This window comes from Oncorhynchus gorbuscha, linkage group LG03 (genome assembly GCF_021184085.1).
Source record: "Oncorhynchus gorbuscha isolate QuinsamMale2020 ecotype Even-year linkage group LG03, OgorEven_v1.0, whole genome shotgun sequence".
In the NCBI taxonomy this organism is placed as follows: Eukaryota; Metazoa; Chordata; class Actinopteri; order Salmoniformes; family Salmonidae; genus Oncorhynchus; species Oncorhynchus gorbuscha.
Genome location: NC_060175.1, coordinates 11,337,413 through 11,362,623, shown reverse-complemented (window position 1 = coordinate 11,362,623; position 25,211 = coordinate 11,337,413). Strand labels below are relative to the sequence as shown.

General features: G+C 42.3%; 2 protein-coding genes across 6 annotated transcripts; both read left to right on the top strand.

Annotated features, from left to right (window-relative positions):
• The first annotated feature begins 406 nt into the window (after positions 1-406).
• Positions 407-7,171, top strand: LOC124025750 (deoxyribonuclease gamma-like). Of its 2 annotated transcripts, none has more exons than XM_046339092.1 (10): positions 407-470; positions 2,404-2,489; positions 2,633-2,721; positions 2,825-2,911; positions 3,055-3,167; positions 3,500-3,612; positions 3,790-3,947; positions 4,144-4,240; positions 6,208-6,274; positions 6,491-7,171. In XM_046339092.1, the coding sequence occupies exons 2-10, from the start codon at positions 2,409-2,411 to the stop codon at positions 6,508-6,510; spliced, it is 825 nt and encodes a 274-aa protein (XP_046195048.1). In that variant the 5' UTR covers positions 407-470; positions 2,404-2,408; the 3' UTR covers positions 6,511-7,171. The 2 variants fall into 2 exon arrangements, with proteins under 2 accessions (XP_046195048.1, XP_046195054.1); XM_046339098.1 differs by having other exon boundaries at positions 425-470; positions 2,407-2,489.
• A 7,277-nt stretch (positions 7,172-14,448) lies between these two features.
• Positions 14,449-21,993, top strand: LOC124025766 (deoxyribonuclease gamma-like). 4 transcript variants are annotated; one of them, XM_046339104.1, is made up of 11 exons: positions 14,449-14,520; positions 14,982-15,045; positions 17,656-17,741; positions 19,493-19,581; positions 19,685-19,771; positions 19,918-20,030; positions 20,199-20,311; positions 20,512-20,669; positions 20,876-20,972; positions 21,153-21,219; positions 21,409-21,993. In XM_046339104.1, the coding sequence occupies exons 3-11, from the start codon at positions 17,661-17,663 to the stop codon at positions 21,426-21,428; spliced, it is 825 nt and encodes a 274-aa protein (XP_046195060.1). In that variant the 5' UTR covers positions 14,449-14,520; positions 14,982-15,045; positions 17,656-17,660; the 3' UTR covers positions 21,429-21,993. The 4 variants fall into 4 exon arrangements, with proteins under 4 accessions (XP_046195060.1, XP_046195066.1, XP_046195070.1 ...); XM_046339110.1 differs by lacking the exon at positions 14,982-15,045 and having other exon boundaries at positions 14,454-14,520; XM_046339114.1 differs by lacking the exon at positions 14,982-15,045 and having other exon boundaries at positions 14,491-14,520; positions 17,659-17,741.
• Positions 21,994-25,211: the final 3,218 nt, after the last annotated feature.

Sequence of the window (25,211 nt, the reverse complement as noted above, 5' to 3'; positions counted from 1 at the left end):
TAGGGGTAAACCAGACCAAACCCTCTTAAACCAGTGTAGGGGTAAACCAGACCAAACCCTCTTAAACCAGTGTAGGGGTAAACCAGACCAAACCCTCTTAAACCAGTGTAGGGGTAAACCAGACCAAACCCTCTTAAACCAGTGTAGGGGTATTTCTAATGAATATTTCTTCAATATCCTCCTTTTAAGAGAAGGTCAGCCTGATATACTGTAGTTGCAGGTTATCTGTGAGAAAAGTGTGTAGGCAGGATGTTAATGCTTTGGTTGTCCTTTACTGACTGGTTCAGCTGGGGCCAGTCTATAGGTCCTCCCAACCAACTAGGGGCTTGGCTTGGCTCACACACAAGTTTCAGCCAATCAAGTGACAGGTGCTCAGTATAAGAAGGCCAAGCCCCTGTCAGAGAGTTACAATTTTTCATTGCTAAACAAGATACTGCACAACAACATCATAGAGCCTATCATCCCTTCAGGTAAGTGAAGTCCAACTGGAATGTACAGATATGAGATATTCCTTCATTTGTATGCAGACTCCAGCACAAGCTTTTTTAAATACTTGGAATATTATCAATGATTTTCTTGTTTTGATTTAATTCATTAAGAACTTGATGATTAATTAACAAGTTGAATCATGGGATCTTGTCCAGGTCTACAATATAAATACTCACTGTCAGTGGAACTGGAGGATTGGAGTTGGGAAACACTGTTCTAAGCCTTCTGTTATTATGGTGCTATTAGGATTTGGAAGTATTTGAACTGATGGTAAAATATATCCTTTGTTTTTGCAAGTTTGTCAGTGAATGAAAGCAGACAGAACATTATTGTAAGCCCCTTCCCACACAATATACCACAGGTAATGTCTGAGCATGTTGGAGCTTGTCAACAGAGATCATGTTACATCCTTTTACAACTCTAGTGGTTTCATTTGCCTGAAATATGCTGGATTGTTTTTGCATGCTACCTACATGACATTGAATTCATAATTATGTTTCAGCCAGTCATCCAGAACTACTGTTCTGTGAGAAGAAACCCTGTTTATTGCACAACAAAGAGAAGTTACAATCAGTCACACGCTGTTGCTACAGTAACCTGCTCCTAGTCCGTAGGCTGAGTCCCTGTAGGACTAAAGTGACTTCATGTACTTTTTTATCTGTCCTGCTTGGTGGAATTCCTCACAACTAGGAATTTCACATCTGGTGAGGAACTACACATCTGGAGGGACTAAGCCTATACCTCTTTAGACTTTTTTGAAAGTACTGTATGGAAATGCTGCTTTTCCCAGGTCTCCCTCAAAAATACATTCTCATCTAACAGCACTTCCTTGTTAAGTAAAGGATGCATTTAAATACTGGTACAACTGCTGGCTCACAGCATACAGTTGTATTACTGTATTAGAGTTGCAACCACAGACTGTGGAGCTGTGATGTTGCAACGTGTTCAATAGAGAAATTGCCCTCTATTCTGTGGTCAGCAGATCAACTCATCTTGGAGCATTTGAATTTGAATGTCTCAGCTACAGTTTATCCAGCTCCATCCTACCTTGATCAACTGGTTTTTATCTCTAACCAACCAGGAGTTACCGCTGATATGACAAGTACTCTGGATATCTACCAGAGGACCTTTAACCTAACACAATAAAGGGACATTTTAGCTCAATCCCTTGATATTCTTAAACAATTTCTTGAAGGAGACTCCGGTCCAAATTATATTTTCAGTATTCAATGTACAATGTAATGACCGTCATATTACATAGTTTGTAAACTACTATTATGATCTCTAGCAGATTCATGTGTTGCGCTGTAATAGTCAGGTTTTTTCACACCATGAGGCGATCTTCTGCCATTGAAATAATGGAGGGTTGTTATAGATCTCACAGGGCCACAGAACAAGGTGCATGACTGCCCTCTTAGAAAGAGTTCTATTTACAGGGACCTTCTCTACAGAATTAAGGGCTCTAAAAGGGTTCTCTGTTGGGTGAAAAGGTTCTGGAACCATAAAGGGTTCTACAGGGTCAAGCCGAAGAACCTTTTTTTAAAGGTTCTAAATAAGTGTACTCAGAGACATGCTTTCCAACCCTTTCACTAAAGTAGTTTCATCATGTGGCCATGCCAATCGAAACACTACCTTTGCATCAGGAATTTTAACAAGAATGTAGCCAGATGTACTGAGTATATCCTAATGTATGTCCTGAAGCATGTTTTCCTTGTGTTGAGCCATTTATGAGACATTGCTGTTGTGCATTATCATAAAAACCCACACAGAGGGCAATAAACACATGTAGTCTATTAAACTTGATTTGGTTTAGGTAATTACATCCTTTCTCTGTAATCGTTGCTTGTGTGATCAACTAGCAGTTTCTTATAGTTTTACATGGATTGGATTTTATTTTTTCTCTTTTTCAAACAGCAGTCATGAAGGTTGCATCTTTCAACATCCAGAAATTTGGGAAGCGAAAGCTATCAAGCCCAAACACCCTTGCTACCCTTGTGAAGGTACAGATATATGATTGTATTCATGATTTCAGAATTCCCTCAGATAAACATTTGGCAAACTATCCTAAAACAAGGATGTTGTCCTACATAAAACAGATAAACTAATGAACTTTTTCTTCTTTTCCTTCCTTTTGTCCTATCAGATTGTGTCTCGCTATGACATCATACTGATTCTGGAGGTGGTGGATGAGAGAGGCACTTCAGTGAAAAAGTTCCTGGAAGAATTAAATAAGTAAGTTAAGTGATTTCCCTCATGTGACGCTATAAAATATACAACTGGGGAAACTCCTGGCCTTACATGATAAGTATCACTCATTACAGGTGTGTCATTACAGGGCCAATAAGAAGCAACACTACACTCTGCAAATCAGCACTCGTCTGGGAAGAGACAAATACAAGGAGCAGTTTATGTTTCTGTACAGGTACAATTCAAACCCACCGTCAACTTTACCCTCATAAACCTCTATCTGATGCTGTTCATTTTTTCACATTGTGATCTGATAAAAACATTTTTTTTAATGCAGGAATAATGCTGTTAAATGTGTTGCACTGTTTGTTCCGAAAGGGATGATTTGGTGGACTTGGTTGGTTCCTGGCAATATGAGGACAACCAGGTTGGAGATGTGGACGCCTTCGCCAGGGAGCCTTACATTCTACGCTTCAAATGTCTCAACACTGGTAAGGGACACAGGAGTGCTAGAATTAAGCATGATCCAGCCATATGGCATTTGATTTAGCAAATAATATAATAATAATAAAATATGCCATTTAGCAGACGCTTTTATCCAAAGCGACTTACAGTCATGTGTGCATACATTCTACGTATGGGTGGTCCCAGGGATCGAACCCACTACCCTGGCGTTACAAGCGCCATGCTCTACCAACTGAGCTACAGAAGGACAGCTGTTTATGAAAGTGACAGACAGACAGCTGGATATTGCAGCAGAGAATGACTGCCCAATCATAAACAGCTGTAATATATACTTCTCATCTCTTCCTGTGTTTCTCAGTGCTGGAGGACTTGGTACTGATCCCAGTGCACACCAAGCCTGACGATTCAGTGAAGGAGCTGGATGAGCTTTATGATGTCTTCCTGGAAGTGACAAAGAAATGGAAGACTGATGTAAGTTCTGAAATAAGCCATTGACAGAACTTAACACCTCCCTTGGGTTTAGAAAGTGCACTTGTCACCCAAAACCATATATGAGCCAGCCACATGGTGATTTCAAGATAACTAAAAACAGTTTCCTTATTCTGGATGAAACGTAACTTTGTTGTTGAATGTTTCTCTCTGTACCAGAACGTTATGATCCTAGGTGACTTCAATGCAGACGGTTCCTACCTTTCTAAAAAGGCCATGAAAGCCATCCGTATCCGCAGTGACAAAAAGTTCCACTGGCTGATTGAAGATGATGTGGATACCACAGCAAACACAGGCAACGATAACACTTATGACAGGTGACGCACTGAGATTTGTGAAATTCACCTCATGTATGAAACAGATGATCACCTATGGAGTTCATTTGACATTTCTTTGGTATTGTTTAAAGGTGGTTAAAATGTCATAAGAGCTGTCATAAGAACTATTATAAAACTAGTGTACTTGTGTGTAATATGGAATGACTGCTGACTTCCTTTTCTGGTCAACATCTAGGATTGTGATCTATGGGGATGACATGCTTGACGCCGTCGTGCCAAACTCTGCCAAACCATTCAACTTCCAGATTGAATACGGACTTTCTGAAGAAGATGTAAGTATGTGTAACGTTCGTCCTCGTCTGAGGAATATGAAGGATCAGAGGACCAATGCGCAGCGTGGTATGTGTTCATGATGAATTTATTAAACACAGAACACTAAAACAAAAATAACAAAGGGAATGACACGAAACGAAACAGTCCTGTCTGGTGACATACACAAAGACAGAAAGCAATCACCCACGAAACACAGGTGGGAAAAGGCTACCTAAGTATGATAAGTACCTGCCTCTGATTGAGAACCATACCAGGCCAAACGCAAAACACAACATAGAGAAAAACGAACATAGACAACTCATGCCCTGACCAACCTAAAACAAAGATATATGAAAAGAACTAAGGTCAGAACGTCACAGTACCCCCCCCCCCATCAAAAGGTGCGGACTCCGGCCGCAAAACCTGAACCAATAGGGGAGGGTCTGGGTGGGTGTCTGTCCACGGTGGCGGCTCTGGCGCGGGACTTGGAGCCCACTCCACCATAGTCTTTCTCCGCCTCTTAACCCGCCTCCGTGGCCCCTTTCAAGTGGAGACACTCGCCGCCGACCTCGGACTGGGGACCCTTGCAACGGGTTCCGAATGGACGGGAGATTCCGTTAGCACCGGACAGGCGGAGGACTCCGGCAGCTCCGGAATGAAGGGCGATTCCGGCAACACCGGAGTAACGGACGGCTCTGGCAGCTCCTGACTGACAGGCGGCTCTGGCAGCTCCTGACTGACCGGCGGCTCTGGTGACCGGCGGCTCTGGAAGCTCCTGACTGACCAGCGGTTCTGGCAGCTCCTGACTGGCAGCTCAGGACAGATTGGAGACTCTGGCAGCTCAGGACAGATGGCAGACTCTGGCAGCTCAGGGCAGACGGGAGCACCTGTAGGGAGGAGATGGAGAGACAGCCTGGTGTGGGAGGCTGCCACCGGAGGGAGGCCTGGTGCGTGGAGGGCGCAACGGATAGACCGGACCGTGGAGGCGCACTGGAGGTCTCGAGCACCGAGCCTGCACAACCCTACCTGGCTGAATGCTCCCCCGTAGCCAGGCCAGTGCGGCGAGGTGAAATAGCCCGCACTGGGCTGTGCTGGCGAACCGTGGACACCATGCGTAGGGCTGGTGCCATGTACCCCGGCCCGAGGAGACGCACTGGAGACCAGATGCGCTGAGCCGGCTTCATGGCACCTGGCTCGATGCCCACTCTAGCCCATCCGATACGAGGCGCTGCAATGTAACGCACCGGGCTATGCCTGCGCACCGGGGACACCATGTGCCTCACGGCATAACACGGTGCCTGCCCGGTTCACCTCTCTCCACGGTAAGCACAGGGAGTTGGCTCAGGTCTCCTACCTGACTTAGCCACACTCCCCTTGTCCCCCCCCATGCGCCTCATACCACCGCCGTTCAGCTTTCACTGTCTCCAGATCTGCTTTGGGGCGGCGATATTCCCCAGCCTGTGCCCAGGGTCCCTTGCCGTCCAGAATCTCCTCCCATGTCCATGAGTCCCAAGATTGCTGCCCGATACCACGCTGCTCAGTCCTTTGGCGGTGGGTGATTCGAAACAGTCCTGTCTGGTGACATACACAAAGACAGAAAACAATCACCCACGAAACACAGGTGGGAAAAGGCTACCTAAGTATGATTCTCAATCAGAGACAACTAACGACACCTGCCTCTGATTGAGAACCATACCAGGCCAAACGCAAAACAGAACATAGAAAAATGAACATAGACAACCCACCCCAACTCACGCCCTGACCAACCTAAAACAAAGACATAACAAAAGAACTAAGGTCAGAACGTGACAGTATGCAGGTTACAGACTAATTCCATCCTGGTAGATGGTTTGATTACAATATTATAAGTAGATGAAATGAACATGTTAGTAGCCTACATTGTGACAACTTGTCCTAGAAATACAGTACATGTCAAAGTTGAGCCGTCTGGCTCATGTCTCAACCTCTAACTACTCTGCTGCATTAGGCCCTGAAGGTGAGCGACCATTACCCTGTGGAGGTAGAGCTGAAAAGGAAAACACCAACAGAACAGAGTAAGCAGCATCATTGATCTTTATTCTGAATCTCCCAAACTTTCCTCTTAAAAAAAAATGGTCAAAAAAGGTGTAAAGAAAAAGAACTAAACAGCATCATCTTTACAGACAAATCATTCCACACAGACATTCACATATCAATCCATACACAGATGCACATATCACCTGACACAGAAAAAATAATTGTAGATATAACAAAATAAATCTGATTTTCAGGCTCTGCGACTGGGAAATAGAACCCTGTACATGGACAGGATGGAGGAAGTGAGTGAAGAGGTGATGGAGAAGAAGCCTTATCCAACCAGAGAAGCTGAATTTAGAGATACTGGTGCTGAAGATGCGGATGGTCAAGCTTAGGGACACTTACGTTGATCTGTGATTAAATCTTACCACAATACTAGTCATATTAATACTGTATATCATATTTGTATGTCTAGTATAGCTACTGATCTAATACTGATGTGTATCTTGACAGAATCTCAAATAAAGATGATGGAGTGAAAATCCTGCAGTAGTTTATGATATACAAGACCACATTGGAAATTATCATTCAAAAAGGTAATTTCATGTTTTTCCTCTTTTTACAATTGATCGAAATGAAAGAAAAAACTGAGGGAGAGAGACGGAGGGGAGCTGGATTTCACAGGGGGCTGTGATTCAGCAACATATGAGTGCATGGTCTTCAAATGCCAAATCTCTTCTTTCTAGACTTCTTGATTGTTCCACCAGCTGAAAAAAAGGGAAAAATCTAGACATTGATAAAACCATGCTAAATACTGTACCAGTCAAAAGTTTGGACACACCTACTAATTCCAGGGTTTTTATTTATTTTTTACTAATTTCTACATTTGAGAATAATAGTGAAGACCTCACAACTATGAAATAACACATATGGAATCATGTAGTAACCAAATAAGTGTTAAACTAATCAAAATATATTTTATATTAGAGATTCTTCAACGTAGCCACTCTTTGCCTTGATGACAGCTTTGCACACCCTTGGCATTCTCTCAACCAGCTTCATGAGGTTGTCACCTGGAATGCATTTATTTTAACAGGTGTGTCTTGTTAAAAGTTCATTTGTGGAATTTATTTTCTTCTTAATGTATTTGAGCCAATCAGTTGTCTTGTGACAAGGTAGGGGTGGTATACAGAAGACAGCCCTATTTGGTAAAAGACCAAGTCCATATTATGGCAAGAACAACTCAAATTAGCAAAGAGAAACAACAGTCCATCATTACTTCAACACAGGAAGTTCAGTCAATACGAAATTATTCAAGAACATTGAACGTTTCTTCAAGTGCAGTCGCAAAACCCATCAAGCGCTATAATGAAACTGGCTCTTATGAGGACCGCCACAGGAAAGGAAGACCCAGAGTTACCTCTGCTGCAGAGGATAAGTTCATTAGAGTTAACTGCACCTCAGAAATAGCAGCCCAAATTAATGCTTCACAGAATTCAAGTAACAGACACATCTCAACATCAACTGCTCAGGGAAGACTGAGTGAATCAGGCCTTCATGGTTTAATTGCTGCACAGAAACCACTACTAAAGGACACCAATAATAAGAAGAGACTTGCTTGGGCTAAGAAACACGAGCAATGGACATGAAACCGGTGGAAATCTGTCCAAATTTGAGATTTTTGGTTCCAACCTCTGTGTTTTTGTGAGACGCAGAGTAGCTAAACGGCTGATCTCCGCATGTGTGGCTCCCACCGTGAAGCACTGAGGAGGTGGTATGGTGTGGGGGGGGTGCTTTGCTGGTGACACTGTCTGTGATTCATTTCAAATTCAAGGCACACTTAACCACCATCTGTTTTGTTCTTAGTTGGACTATCCATTTTTCAACAGGACAATGACCCAGCACACCTCCAGGCTGTGTAAGGTCTATTTTTATTTATTTAAAACACTATATTTAACTAGGCAAGTCAGTTAAGAACCCATTTTTATTTACAATGAAGGCCTACCACAGTCAAAACATGGACGTGCGCCACCCTTTGGGACTCCCAATCACAGCCAGATGTGATGCAGCCTGAATTTGAACCAGGGACTGCAGTGATGACTCTTGCACTGAGATGCAGTAACTTAGACCGCTGCGCCACTCAGGACTTAGACCGCTGCGTCACTCAGGAGCCCTATTTGACAAAGAAGGATAGTGATGGAATGCTGCGTCATGACCTGGCCTCCACAATCACCTGACCTCAGCCCAGTTGATTTGGGATGAGTTGGACCGCAGAGTGAAGGAAAAGCAGTCAACAAGTGCTCAGCATATGTGGGAAATCCTACAAGACTGTTGGAAAAGCATTCCGCGGGTGAAGCTGGTTGAGACAATGCCAAGAGTGTGTAAAGCTGTCATCAAGGCAAAGGGTGGCTACTATGAATAATCTGAAAGTCAAATGATTTCGTATGTGTTATTTCATAGTTTTGATGTCTTCACTGTTATTCTACAAAATAGAAAATAGTAAAAATAAAGAGAAACCCTTGAATGAGTAGGGTTGGCCAAACTTTTGACTAGTACTGTATATTTGTATATTAAATTGGGTGTATTTGAAATATATTCATTGTTTTGATAGTTCCTTACTCGTGATGGTTAATTTGTGTTTACCAATCTCATATTATTCCAGCGAGACTGGCTAGAAATAAAAAGATGTAACTCTTGTAAAATTGGTGTTTCTTTTTGAACGATTTGGGCTACAGATGAGCGGTTTTCTGTTATTTTTAATTTAACAAATGTATTGAAACTTCATATAACTAGACAAGTCAGTTAAGAACAAATTATCATTTAAAATGACAGCCTACCACGAGGACCTCCTGCGGGGATGGGGACTGGGATTAAAAATACAAATCAAATATAAATATAGGACAAAACACACATCACGACAAGAGAGACAACACAACACTACATAAAGAGAGACCTAAGACAACAACATAGAAAGGCAGCAACACATGAAAACACAGCATGGTAGCAACACAACATGACAACAACACAGCATGGTAGCAAGGTGAATGCACCAATTTGTAAGTCGCTCTGGATAAGAGCGTCTGCTAAATGACTTAAATGTAATGTAATGTAATGTAGCAACACAACATGACAACAACACAGCATGGTAGCAACACAACATGACAACAACACAACATGGTAGCAGCACAAAAACATGGTACAAACATTCTTGGGCACAGACAACAGCACAAAGGGTAATAAGGTAGAGACAATCACAGACACCAAGCCTTGCTCCGTTTGTTTCTATGGTAGAGGCTTTGTTAGGGTAGTCTAGTGGTTAGAGCGTTGGACTAGTAACCGGAAGGTTGCAAGTTCAAATCCCTGAGCTGACAAGGTACAAATCGGTCATTCTGCCCCTGAACAGGCAGTTAACCCACTGTTCCTTGGCCGTCATTGAAAATAAGAATTTATTCTTGTTCTTAACTGACCTGCCTAGTAAAATAAAGGTTAAAAAAAATATTTAAAAAATAGGTAAGACCAGAGGCATATATAAATAAATGACTGACTGAGCCTAATCAGACTTCCCTGTGGTAATGGTTGTCACAGACGAAGTCAAATGATAAATTCCTTTGCTGGTGTTGCGCGCACATCAAATGATACAGCATCCTGAGCAACACAACATGACAACAACACAATGATACAACAGCCTGAGCACAATGGACTTGATACAGATGTAACCATGTGCCATTTGATGTTTCATCTGACTGCCAATATTGCTCCCAAGTCGAAATTCCATGTGCATTCCACAGGTCACAGTGAGTGTTCACAACAATTATCAAGATTAGGAATAGTTTCACAGGGACCCTATTTATTTTGGCCCCTCATCAGGGCAAGTTCCAACGTGCCAGGATGGCATTCCATGCAATTAAAACCAATAAACGTCTTGACATGTTAGCTATGTCATCAAACCCTAAAACATGTGATGATTTTTGTATTGTTAGAGTGAGTTTTGTTGTAATATTAGTGTCGGTAAAATCTAGGCTTATCCCGACGTTTACTATAGTACATACCAGACCTTTGACCGTCTAGAGATATCAACTCTGACAGGGTAGCCCTGGGGTAGAGGCAGGGTAGCCCTGGGGTAGAGGCAGGGTAGCCCTGGGGTAGAGGCAGGGTAGCCCTGGGGTAGAGGCAGGTTAGCCCTGGGGTAGAGGCAGGGTAGCCCTGGGGTAGAGGCAGGGTAGCCCTGGGGTAGAGGCAGGGTAGCCCTGGGGTAGAGGCAGGTTAGCCCTGGGGTAGAGGCAGGTTAGCCCTGGGGTAGAGGCAGGGTAGCCCTGGGGTAGAGGCAGGTTAGCCCTGGGGTAGAGGCAGGTTAGCCCTGGGGTAGAGGCAGGGTAGCCCTGCCTGGGGTAGAGGGCTGCATTTCTGCAGAATGCCTGCGGGACCTGCTGGTCTGGACAGAGGTCTGCATTTTTCATGCTGCGTTTGGGAGCTGTTGTGAAAACAGACAACTTCAGAAGAGAAATCTCTGTTATTTGGAGACGTTCTATGTTCTGTTTTCGTATGCGTTAGCCTAGACCTAGCTATTGTATTATAATCACTTATTTGTCTCATTATTCACACCCTTAGAATTCGCTGCTTCTAGTTAAGTGGCCTACAGTGGTGTAAATCACTTAAATCACTTTACAGTGGTGTAAATCACTTAATAGTACTTTCAAGAATTTTTACTTAAGTCGTTTTTTGGGGGTATCTGTACTTTACTATTTATATTGTTGACAACTTTTACTTTTACTTCACTACATTCCTAAAGAAAATTATGTACTTTTTTACTCCATACATTTTCCCTGACACCCAAAAGTACTCATTACATTTAAATTCACAGCAGGACATAAAAAATGCTCTAATTCCCACACTTATTATCAAAAGAATATTTGTAATGTGGAAGCTGGGAGTCGGGAAGCAAGAACAGGTGGTGAGTTTAATAATAAACGGATCATGGACCGATACAAGCGTAGTATACAGAGAAGAAACACACAGTCAATACTGCCTGGGGAATGGAACTAATGAGGTGACAGATATAGGGGAGGAAATCAGAGTTAGTTGACTCAGAGTTGAAGGCAAACTCTGGGTTTTGGGGTTTCACAAAGCCAGTTCAGCTTTAACTCTGAGTCAGTTACTATGGCAACGTACTCAGGGAAGCTAACTTGCTCACTGGCAGGTTTTCTTCAACTAACCCAGTTTCTCCTTCTCTTTAGCTGAAGCCTGCAGGTTGAAGAATGTGTCAGACGTGTCCTTTTGTCAGACGTGTCCTTTTGTCAGACGTGTCCTTTTCTTGAAGAGCCAGTTGATATTGAAGCACAAATACTCAGCAGAAATAGAGAGGGTGATCAGACCACGCTTGGATGTTTTCTCATTCCCTGATGATTATCAGTTTGAGAGTTTCCATTTTTTTCCCTCCACAATCGATCATTCATCTGAACAATATTCTCAGCCCTCATATCGTTCATATGACACATTGTGGACATGCTCTCAGTTCGTGAACAAATTCTTTGTGTTGCACTTCGTTTTTTTGTGTTTGTTTTTTTGCCACCGGGAGTTTTCTATATAACATCGGTGACGCTGAGCGATGGTGAGTGTCCACTGAGCTTTGTTCGTGGTGAGTTTTTACAGTATATATAGCTATATCCTATTATAATCAATATTTTGTTTCCTCATATTGCAACTGAACATTTAAACTGTATCCTCTGTCACAGTGCAGGGGTGGTTCCTCCTGCAGGCAGAGGAGGGTCGTTAGTGATTGGAGTCACCTGGGCTCAGGGTATTTAAACGGCTTCACTAATACCTCTCTCTCTCTCTCTCTCTCTCTCTCTCTCTCTCTCTCTCTCTCTCTCTCTCTCTCTCTCTCTCTCTCTCTCTCTCTCTCTCTCTCTCTCTCTCTCTCTCTCTCTCTCTCTCTCTCTCTCTCTCTCTCTCTCTATTCACACACACAGATTCACGCATCCCTGCACTTTACATACACCCTACATCATGATACTTTCACACCTCATTCCCTTTTCTTTGTTTTAGGTTCATAGTTTTGGTTTATAATAAATAACCTTTTGATTGGCCTATACCTGTCGTTCGTGTCCCCTCATTTTTTGCCACAGGCTATGAGCCGGCCTGTGACACCTCGTATTATCATAGGAGAGTTTGATGGTTACCTGCTTGGTGACAGAGGGTACCCCCGCCAGCCCTATTTGCTGACCCCTTACCCTGATCCTGAGCCCGGCCAGCAGCAACGTTATAACTTGGCTCACTGCAGGACACGAGCCAGGCTCTTGCGTGTGTTGTTCCACAAAACATGCACCCGTCTTTAGTTCGCTTGCTCTGCATATACAGTACCAGTCAAAAGTTTGGACACACCTACTCATTCAAGGGTTTTTCTTTATTTTTACGATTTCCTATATTGCAGTATAATAGCGAAGACATCAAAAATAACACATATATATAATCATGTAGTAAGCAAAAAAGTGCTTAACAAATCAAAATATATTTTAGATTCTACAAAGTTGACACGCCTTGGTTTTAGTATTTTGTGTTTTCTTTAATTATTTGTTCAGGCCAGGGTGTGACATGGGTTTATTGTGTTGTCGTATTGTTTTTTTTGTAAGCATTGGGAGTGTGGCTGATTAGGGGTGTCTAGCATAGGCTTGGCTGCCTGAGGCGGTTCTCAATCAGAGTCAGGTGATTCTCGTTGTCTCAGATTGGGAACCATATTTAGGTAGCCTGGTTTTCACTGTGTGTTTGTGGGTGATTGTTCCTGTCTCTGTGTTAGTTGTCACCAGACAGGCTGTATAGGTTTTCTCGTTCCGTTTGTTGTTTTGTATATATATAGTTATTTCATGTATCGTCTATTCTTCATTAAAGAACATGAGTAACCACCACGCTGCATTTTGGTCCGCTTCTCCTTCAACAGACGAACGCCGTTACAAAAGTAGCCACCCTTTTGCCTTGTTGACGGCTTTGCAGAGCAGCTTCAACTAGCTTCATGCTTTTCCAACGGTCTTGAAGGAGTTCCCACATATGCTGAGCACTTGCTGGCTGCTTTTCCTTCACTCTGAGGTCCAACTCATCCCAAACCATCTCAATTGGGTTGAAGTCAGGTGATTGTGGAGGCCAGGTCATCTGATGTAGCACTCCATCACTCTCCTTGGTCAAATAGCCCTGACACAGCTTGGAGGTGTGTTTTGGGTCATTGTCCTGTTGAGAAACAAACGATAGTCCGACTGAACGCAAACCAGATGGGATCGCGTATCGCTGCAGAATGCTATAGTAGCCATGGTGGTTAAGTGTGCCTTGAATTCTAAATAAATCACAGAGAGTGTCAACAGCAAAGCAATCCCAAACGCTCACACCTCCTCCTCCATGCTTCACGGTTGGAACAACACATTCAGAGATCATCTGTTCAAATTTGGACTCATCAGACCAAAGGACAGATTTCCACCGGTCTAATGTCCATTACTTGTGTATCTTTGCAGCACTAAAGCCATGTTATTTCTACTCCCTATATATAGCCATGTTATTTTCTACTTCCTGTATATAGCCATGTTATTGTCTACTGCCTATATATAGCCATGTTATTTTCTACTTCCTGTATATAGCCATGTTATTGTCTACTGCCTATATATAGCCATGTTATTTTCTACGCCCTATATATAGCCATGTTATTTTTAATCATTATTCATTGTGTCACTATTTCTGTTTCATATCTCGTCTTTAACTCTGCACTGTTGGAAATGGACCTGTAAGTAAGCATTTCACTGTTAGTCTACACCTGTTGTCTACGAAGAATGCGACAAATACAATTAGATTTGAATTTGATATGATAATTCACAAACCCCTGAGGTGCCTTATTGCTATTATAAACAGGTCACAAACATAAATAGAACAGTAAACAAGTATTGTTGTGTAATACCTGTGGTATATTGTCTCAGCCTATCAGCATCCAGGGCTCGAACTACCCGGTTTAAAATACTTCTGTATCCTCCAAGAGAAAGCTAAGCCACTTCCAGATGTTGTTGTGGGGGATCTCAGAGATAAGTGTCTGGGCAGGAATGTTGTGGTGTGCAAAGAGGACTGGTGTGTTGATGTTATGTTTATCCTGTACTGGCTGGTTCTGCTTGGGCCAGTCTATAGGTCCTCCCAACCAAACAGTTTCAGCCAATCAGGTGATCTCTATAAGAAGGCCAAGCCCCAGAAAGTTACAGTTGTTCATTGATAAAGGAGATACTGCGCCACAACATCATAGAGCATATCATCCCTTCAGGTAAGTGAAGTCAAGCTGGAATTTACATATATCAGGTATTCCTTCATTTGCGCAAACTATTTGAAATACTTGGAATGTTTTCAATGATTTTCTTGATTCTTGTTTTGCTTTGCAATAAAAGACTAGAGGAATTGTGATATATTGGAAATGTAGCCAATTCTACAGAGATAACCCTCTCTAAGCAGGTGTTTACCAACTCCAGTCTTCCAGTACCACCAACAGCACACCTTGTTGTTGTAGCCCAGGACAAACAAAGCTGATTTAATTCATTGAGAACTTGATGATTAATTAACAAGTTGAATCATGGGATCTTGTCCAAGTCTACAATATAAATGCTCACTGTCAGGGGAACTGGAGGACTGGAGTTGGGAAACAATGTTCTAAGCCTTCTGTTATTATGGTGCTATTAGGATTTGGAAGTATTTGAACTGATGGTAAAATATATCCTTTGTTTTTGCAAGTTTGTCAGTGAATGAAAGCAGACAGAACATTATTGTAAGCCCCTTCCCACACAATATACCACAGGTAATGTCTGAGCATGTTGGAGCTTGTCAATAGAGATCATGTTACATCCTTTTACAACTCTAGTGGTTTCATTTGCCTGAAATATGCTGGATTGTTTTTGCATGCTACCTACATGACATTGAATTCATAATTATGTTCCAGCCAGTCATCCAGAACTACTGTTCTGTGAGAAGAAACCCTGTTTATTGCACAACAAAGAGAAGTTAGAATCAGTCACACGCTGTTGCTACAGTAACCTGCTCCTAGTCCGTAGGCTGAGTCCCTGTAGGACTAAAGTGACTCCCTGTTTTTTTTTTATCTGTCCTGCTTGGTGGAATTCCTCACAACTAGGAATTTCACATCTGGTGAGGAACTACACATCTGGAGGGACTAAGCCTATACCTCTTTAGACTTTTTTGAAAGTACTGTATGGAAATGCTGCTTTTCCCAGGTCTCCCTCAAAAATACATTCTCATCTAACAGCACTTCCTGGTTAAGTAAAGGATACATTTAAATAATGGTACAACTGCTGGCTCACAGCATACAGTTGTATTACTGTATTAGAGTTGCAACCACAGACTGTGGAGCTGTGATGTTGCAACGTGTTCAATAGAGAAATTGCCCTCTATTCTGCGGTCAGCAGATCAACTCATCTTGGAGCATTTGAATTTGAATGTCTCAGCTACAGTTTATCCAGCTCCATCCTACCTTGATCAACTGGTTTTACCTCCACCCAACCGTGAGAGACCGTTGATATGACAATTACTCTTGACCTTTAACCTAACACAATGAAGGGATATTTTTGTCATGCAGGTGAAAGAGGACCCAAAAGCGACTTAACAGAAACAGAGTTTATTTAAGTCCAAACAGGGAATAACAGAAATCCTCTAGTCTGTAGAGGGGAATAACTGGAGAAGCGGCCACAGACTGCAGGTTTTAGTAGACAGAGACACCTGCTCACACGCAGCATCTGATGAAGGCAAAAACACGACAGGACAGGGCGATACACAATCACAGCAAAAACACGACAGGACAGGGCGAAACGCAATCACAGCATGGTGAATACTAAACAAGGAACCGACGGGACAGGAACGGAACACAAAGGAATAAATAGGGACTCTAATCAGGGGAAAGGATCGGGAACAGGTGTGGGAAGACTAAATGATGATTAGGGGAATAGGAACAGCTGGGAGCAGGAACGGAACGATAGAGAGAAGAGAGAGCGAGAGAGTGAGAGGGGGAGGGGGAGAGAGAGGGATAGAAAGAGGGAAAGAACCCAATAAGACCAGCAGAGGGAAACGAACAGAATGGGGAGCACAGGGACAAGACATGATAATAAATGACAAACATGACAATTTTAGCTTAATCCCTTGATATAAATAAATCATTTTTTGAAGGAGACTCCGGTCCAAATTATATTTTCAGTATTCAATGTACAATGTAATGACTGTCATATTACATAGTTTGTAAACTACTATTATGATCTCTAGCAGATTCATGTGTTGCGCTGTAATAGTCAGGTTTTTTCACACCATGAGGCGATCTTCTGCCATTGAAATAATGGAGGGTTGTTATAGATCTCACAGGGCCACAGAACAAGGTGCATGACTGCCCTCTTAGAAAGAGTTCTATTTACAGGGACCTTCTCTACAGAATTAAGGGCTCTAAAAGGGTTCTTTGTTGGGTGAAAAGGTTCTGGAACCATAAAGGGTTCTACAGGGTCAAGCCGAAGAACCTTTTTTTAAAGGTTCTAAATAAGTGTACTCAGAGACATGCTTTCCAACCCTTTCACTAAAGTAGTTTCATCATGTGGCCATGCCAATCGAAACACTACCTTTGCATCAGGAATTTTAACAAGAATGTAGCCAGATGTACTGAGTATATCCTAATGTATGTCCTGAAGCATGTTTTCCTTGTGTTGAGCCATTTATGAGACATTGTGTAATGAATATGATGGGAGACAGAGTGCTGGTTTCAAGCGCAGGGCGCAGCAGGTGTTTATTGGTAAAGGACCACAGGAGGAAGCAGGTAGCTGGGTCCAGGGGCAGGCAGAAGGTCACACAGGGACTCCAAAAAGGTCACAGTACAGGCAGGGAAAAGGCTAATAACGTAGTCCGGGAGATCAGTTTAGAGGTTGACAACAGGAAATCTGATAGGCAAAAGTACAGGCAGGGAATAGGCAAAAAGGCATCGTTAGTGAGGATGGCCAAAAACTATGATACACTATGATATACAATAATATGGAAATAAACAGAGCTCCGACTAGAATGTGTATCAAAACAAACAATACCTCACAATGATGGGTTTCAATGAACTGAACTAAATAGTGTGTGTAAATGACCCACAGGTGTGTGATCAGGTGATCATAATTCTGGTGATTGGAATCTGGAAAGTGAGCTGCGTTCAGGGGATCTATGTGTATGAGAGTGTGAGCTGGAAGCAGACGTTACCCATTGCTATTGAGCATTATCATAAAAACCCACACAGAGGGCAATTAACACGTGTAGACTATTAAACTTGTTTTGGTTTAGGTAATTACATCCTTTCTCTGTAATTGTTGCTTGTGTGATCAACTAGCAGTTTCTTATAGTTTTACATGGATTGGATTTTATTTTTCTCTTTTTCAAACAGCAGTCATGAAGGTTGCATCTTTCAACATCCAGAAATTTGGGAAGCGTAAGCTATCAAGCCCAAACACCCTTGCTACCCTTGTGAAGGTACAGTTACAGTTGAAGTCGGAAGTTTACATACACTTAGGTTGGGGTCATTAAAACTAATTTTTCAACCACTCAACAAATGTCTTGTTAACAAACTATAGTTTTGGCAAGTCGGTTAGGACATCTACTCTGTGCATGACACAAGTAATTTTTCCAACAATTGTTTACAGACATATTATTTCACTTATAATTCCATGTATCACAATTCCAGTGGGTCAGAAGTTTACATACACTAAGTTGACTGTGCCTTTAAACAGCTTGGAAAATGTCAGAAAATGATGTCATTGCTTTAGAAGCTTCTGATTGGCTAATTGACATCATTTGAGTCAATTGGAGGTGTACCTGTGGATGTATTTCAAGGCCTTACCGTCAAACTCAGTGCCTCTTTGCTTGACATCATGGAAAAATCAAAAGAAATCAGTTAAGACCACAGAAAACAAATGTAGAACTCCACAAGTCTGGGTCATCCTTGGGAGCAATTTCCAAACACCTCAAGGTACCACATTCATTTGTACAAACAATAGTATGCATGTATAACAACCATGGGACCACGCAGCCATCATACCGCTCAGGAAGGAGACGCGTTCTGTCTCCTAGAGATGGACGTACTTTGGTGCGAAAAGTGCAAATCAATCCCAGAACAACAGCAAATGACCTTGTGAAGATGCTGGAGGAAACAGGTACAAAAGTATATATATCCACAGTAAAATGAGTCCTATATTGACATAGCCTGAAAGGTCACTCAGCAAGAAAGAAGCCACTGCTCCAAAGCCGCCATAAAAAAAGCCAGACTACGGTTTGCAACTGCACATGACGACAAAGATCGCACTTTTTAGAGAAATGTCCTCTGGTCTGATGAAACAAAAATGGAACTGTTTGCCCATAATGACCATCGTTATGTTTGGAGGGAAAAGGGGAGGCTTGCAAGCTGAAGAACACCACCCCAACCGTGAAGCATGGTGGTGGCAGCATCATGTTGCTGTGCTTTGATGCAGGAGGGACTGGTGCACTTCACAAAATAGATGGCATCATGAGGTAGGAAAATTATGTGGATATATTGAAGCAACATCTCAAGACATCAGTCAGGAAGTTAAAGCTTAGGTGCAAATGGGACTTCCAAATGGACAATGACCCCAAGCATACTTCCAGCGTACTTCCAAAGTTGAGGCAAAATGGCTTAAGGACAACAAAGCCCTGACCTCAATCCTATAGCAAATTTGTGGGCAGAACTAAGAAAGTGTGTGCGAGCAAGGAGGCCTACAAACCTGACTCAGTTACACCAGCTCCGTCAGGAGAAATGGGACAAAATTCACCCAACTTATTGTGGGAATCCTGTGGAAGGCTACCCAAAACAATTGACGCAAGTTAAACAATGTAAAGGCAATGCTACCAAATACTAATTGTGTGTATGTAAACTTCTGGACCCGCTGGGAATGTGATGAAAAAAATAAAAGCTGAAATAAATAATTCTCTCAACTACTATTCTGACATTTCACATTCTTAAAATAAAGTGGTGATCCAAACTGACCTTAGACAGGGAATTTTACTCTGATTAAATGTCAGGAATTGTGAAAAACAGAGTTAAATGTATTTGGCTAAGGTGTATGTAAACTTCCAACTTCAACTGTATATGATTGTATTTGTGATCAGATAAACATTTGGCAAATTATCCTAAAACAAGGATGTTATCCTACATATAAACAGATAAACTAATTAACTTTTTCTCCTTTTCCTTCCTTTCGTCCTATCAGATTGTGTCTCGCTATGACATCATAGTGATTCTGGAGGTGGTGGATAAGAGAGAAACTTCAGTGAAAAAGTTCCTGGAGGAATTAAATAAGTAAGTTAAGTGATTTCCCTCATGTGACGCTATAAAATATACAACTGGGGAAACTGCTGGCCTTACATGATAAGTATCACTCATTACAGGTGTGTCATTACAGGGCCAATAAGAAGCAACACTACACTCTGCAAATCAGCTCTCGTCTGGGAAGAGACAGATACAAGGAGCAGTTTATGTTTCTGTACAGGTACAATTCAAACTCACCGTCAACTTTACCCTCATAAACCTCTATCTGATGCTGTTCATTTTTTCACATTGGGATTTGATAAAAAAAAACATTTGTTTAATGCAGGAATAATGCTGTTAAATGTGTTGCACTGTTTGTTCTGAAAGGGATGATTTGGTGGACTTGGTTGGTTCCTGGCAATATGAGGACAACCAGGTTGGAGATGTGGACGCCTTCGCCAGGGAGCCTTACATTCTACGCTTCAAATGTCTCAACACTGGTAAGGGACACAGGAGTGCTAGAATTAAGCATGATCCAGCCATATGGCATTTGATTTAGCAAATAACATGAACGTGACAGACAGACAGCTGGATATTGCAGCAGAGAATGACAGCCCAATCATAAACAGCTGTAATATATACTTCTCATCTCTTCCTGTGTTTCTCAGTGCTGGAGGACTTGGTACTGATCCCAGTGCACACCAAGCCTGACGATTCAGTGAAGGAGCTGGATGAGCTTTATGATGTCTTCCTGGAAGTGACAAAGAAATGGAAGACTGATGTAAGTTCTGAAATAAGCCATTGACAGAACTTAACACCTCCCTTGGGTTTAGAAAGTGCACTTGTCACCCAAAACCATATATGAGCCTTTGACAAGTAAAATACAAAACCAGCCACATGGTGATTTCAAGATAACTAAAAACAGTTTCCTTATTCTGGATGAAACGTAACTTTGTTGTTGAATGTTTCTCTCTGTACCAGAACGTTATGATCCTAGGTGACTTCAATGCAGACGGTTCCTACCTTTCTAAAAAGGCCATGAAAGCCATCCGTATCCGCAGTGACAAAAAGTTCCACTGGCTGATTGAAGATGATGTGGATACCACAGCAAACACAGGCAACGATAACACTTATGACAGGTGGCGCACTGAGATTTGTGAAATTCATTATTGAATGCCTCATGTATGAAACAGATAATCACCTATGGAGTTCATTTGACATTTCTTTGGTATTGTTTAAAGGTGGTTAAAATGTCAGAAGACCTGTCATAAGAACTATTATAAAACTAGTGTACTTGTGTGTAATATGGAATGACTGCTGACTTCCTTTTCTGGTCAACATCTAGGATTGTAATCTATGGGGATGACATGCTTGACGCCGTCGTGCCAAACTCTGCCAAACCATTCAACTTCCAGATCGAATACGGGCTTTCTGAAGAAGATGTAAGTATGCAGGTTACAGACTAATTCCATCCTGGTAGATGGTTTGATTACAATATTATAAGTAGATGAAATGAACATGTTAGTAGCCTACATTGTGACAACTTGTCCTAGAAATACAGTACATGTCAAAGTTGAGCCGTCTGGCTCATGTCTCAACCTCTAACTACTCTGCTGCATTAGGCCCTGAAGGTGAGCGACCATTACCCTGTGGAGGTAGAGTTGAAAAGCAAAACACCAACAGAACAGAGTAAGCAGCATCATTGATCTTTATTCTGAATCTCCCAAACTTTCCTCTTAAAAAAAAAACTAAACAGCATCATCTTTACAGACAAATCATTCCACACAGACATTCACATATCAATCCATACACAGATGCACATATCACCTGACACAGAAAAAATAATTGTAGAAATAACAAAAGAAATCTGATTTTCAGGCTCTGCGACTGGGAAATAGAACCCTGTACATGGACAGGAAGGAGGAAGTGAGTGAAGAGGTGATGGAGAAGAAGCCTTATCCAACCAGAGAAGCTGAATTTAGAGATACTGGTGCTGAAGATGCGGATGGTCAAGCTTAGGGACACTTACGTTGATCTGTGATTAAATCTTACCACAATACTAGTCATATTAATACTGTATATCATATTTGTATGTCTAGTATAGCTACTGATCTAATACTGATGTGTATCTTGACAGAATCTCAAATAAAGATGATGGAGTGAAAATCCTGCAGTAGTTTATTATATACAAGACCACATTGGAAATTATCATTCAAAAAGGTAATTTCATGTTTTTCCTCTTTTTACAATTGATCGAAATGAAAGAAAAAACTGAGGGAGAGAGACGGAGAGGGGCTGGATTTCACAGGGGGCTGTGATTCAGCAACATATGAGTGCATGGTCTTCAAATGCCAAATCTCTTCTTTCTAGACTTCTTGATTGTTCCACCAGCTGAAAAAAAGGGAAAAATCTAGACATTGATAAAACCATGCTAAATACTGTACCAGTCAAAAGTTTGGACACACCTACTCATTCCAGGGTTTTTGTTTATTTTTACTATTTTCTACGTTGTAGAATAATAGTGAAGACATCACAACTATCCAGTTTTCTGAGTAGTTTGCTGTCCAGTTTGCTGAGTAGTGTTGGAGGCTATTTTAAGATGACATCGGCAAAGTCAATGATCGGTAGGATGGTTTTATGAGGGTATGTTTGGCAGCATGAGTGAAGGAAGCTTTGTTGCGAAATAGGAAGCCAATTCTAGATTTAATTTTGATTGGAGATGCTTGGAGATTGGGGATGCTTAATGTGAGTCTGGAAGGAGAGTTTACAGTCTAGCCAGACACCTAGGTATTTGTAGTTATCCACGTATTCTAAGTCAGAGCCGTCCAGAGTAATGATGCTGGATGGGCGGGCAGGTGCGGGCAATGATCAGTTGAATAGCATGCATTTAGTTTGATTTGCATTTAAGAGCAGTTGAAGGCCACGGAAGTAAAGTTGTATGGCATTGAAGCTCGTCTGGAGGTTAGTTAACACAGTGTCCAAAGAAGGGCCAGAAGTATACAGAATGGTGTCGTCTGCGTAGGGGTTGATTAGAGAATCACCAGCAGCAAGCGCGACATCATTAATGTATACAGAGAATTGAACCCTGTGGCACCCCCATAGAGACTGCCAGATGTCCGGACAACAGGCCCTCTGATTTGCCACACTGAGCTCTATCAGAGAAGTAGTTGGTGAACCAGGCGAGGCAATCATTTGAGAAACCAAGGCTGTTGAGTCTGCCAATAAGAATGTTGTGATTGACAGAGTCAAAAGCCTTGGCCAGGTCGATGAATACAGCTGCACAGTAAAGTCTCTTATCGATGGTGGTTATGATATTGTTAAGGACCTTGAGCGTAGCTGAGGTGCACCCATGACCAGCTCAGAAACCAGATTGTATAGCGGAGAAGGTACGATGTGATTCAAAATGGTCAGTAATCTGTTTGTTAACTTGGCTTTCAAAGACCTTAGAAAGACAGGGTAGGATAGATATAGGTCTGTAGCAGTTTGGGTCTAGAGTGTCTCCCCCTTTGAAGAGGGGGATGACCGCGGCAGCTTTCCAATCTTTAGGAATCTCAGACGATACGAAAGAGAGGTTGAACAGGCTAGTAATAGGGGTTGCAACAATTTAGGCAGATCATTTTAGAAAGAGAGGGTCCAGATTGTCTAGCCCGGCTGATTTGTAGGGGTCCAGATTTTGCAGCTCTTTCAGAACATCAGCTATCTGTATATGGGTGAAGGAGAAATGGTGGGGGCTTTGGCGGGTTGCTGTGGAGGGTGCCGGGCAGTTGACCGGGGTGAGGGTAGCCAGGTGGAAAGCATGGCCAGCCGTAGAGAAATAATTATTAAAATTCTCAATTATAGTGGATTTGTCGGTTGTAACAGTGATTCCTAACCTCAGAGCAGTGGGTAGCTGGGATGAGGTGCTCTTATTCTCCATGGGCTTTAGTGTCCCAGAACTTTTTTGAGTTTGTACTGCAGGATAAAAATTTCTGTTTAAAAAAAGCTAGCCTTAGCTTTCCTAACTGCCTGTGTATATTGGTTCCTAACTTCCCTGAAAAGTTGCATATCACAGGGGCTATTCGATGCTAATGCAGAACGCCACAGGATGTTTTTGTGCTGGTCAAGGTTAGACAGGTCTGGAGTGAATCAAGGACTATATCTATTCCTGGTTCTACATTTTTTGAATGGGGCATGCCTATATAAGATGGTGAGGAAGGCACTTTTAAAGAATAGCCAGGTATCATCTACTGATGGGATGAGGTCAATGTCATTCCAGGATACCCCGGCCAGGTCAATTAGAAAGGCCTGCTCGCAGAAGTGTTTTAGGGAGCGTTTGACAGTGATGAGGGGTGGTTGTTTGCTCGCAGACCCATTACGGATGCAGACAATGAGGCAGTGATCGCTGAGATCTTGGTTGAAAACAGCAGAGGTATATTTGGAGGGTGAGTTAGTTAGGATCAAATCAAATCAAATTTATTTATATAGCCCTTCGTACATCAGCTGATATCTCAAAGTGCTGTACAGAAACCCAGCCTAAAACCCCAAACAGCAAACAATGCAGGTGTAAAAGCACGGTGGCTAGGAAAAACTCCCTAGAAAGGCCAAAACCTAGGAAGAAACCTAGAGAGGAACCGGGCTATGTGGGGTGGCCAGTCCTCTTCTGGCTGTGCCGGGTAGAGATTATAACAGAACATGACCAAGATGTTCAAATGTTCATAAATGACCAGGATGATATCTATGAGGATACCCGTGTTTACAGATTTGGGGTTATATCTGGTAGTTTCATTGATAAATTGTGTGAGATTGAGAGCATCAAGCTTAGATTGTAGGATGGCCGGGGTGTTAAGCATGTCCCAGTTTAGGTCACCGAGCAGCACGAGCTCAGAAGATAGATGAGGGGCAATCAAATCACATATGGTGTCGAGGGCACAGCTGGGGGCAGAGGGGGTCTATAGCAAGCGGCAACGGTGAGAGACTTGTTTCTGGAAAGGTTCATTTTTAGAAGAAGAAGCTCAAATGGTTTGGGTACAGACCTAGATAGTAAGACATAACTCTGCAGGTTATCTTTGCAGTAGATTGCAACACCGCCCCCTTTGGTAGTTCTATCTTGTCGGAAAATGTTATAGTTAAGAATGGAATTTTCAAGGTTTTTGGTGGTCTTCCTAAGCCAGGATTCAGACACGGCTAGGACATCCGGATTGGTGGAGTGTGCTAGGGCAGTGAATAAAACAAACTTAGGGAGGAGGCTTCTAATGTTATCATGCATAAAACCAAGGCTTTTACCGTTGCAGAAGTCAACAAATGAGAGAGTCTAGGGGATGGGAGTGGACGTAGACACTGCAGGGCCTGGATTAACCTCTACATCACCAGAGGAACAGAGGAGGAGTAGGATAAGGGTACGGCTAAAGGCTAAAAGAACTGGACGCCTAGTACGTTCAGAACAGAGAGTAAAAGGAGCAGATTTCTGAGCACGGTAGAATATATTCAAGGCATAATTCAAGGCATAATGTACAGACAAAGGTATAGTAGGATGTGAATACAGTGGAGGTAAACCTGTGTATATAGTCATAATGAAAGAGATATTGTCTCTAGAAATAGCATTTAAACCAGGTGATGTCACTGCGTGTGTGGGAGGTGGAACTAAATTGTTAGCCGAGGCGTGTCGAGCAGTGCTAGAGGCTCTACAGTGAAATAAAACAATA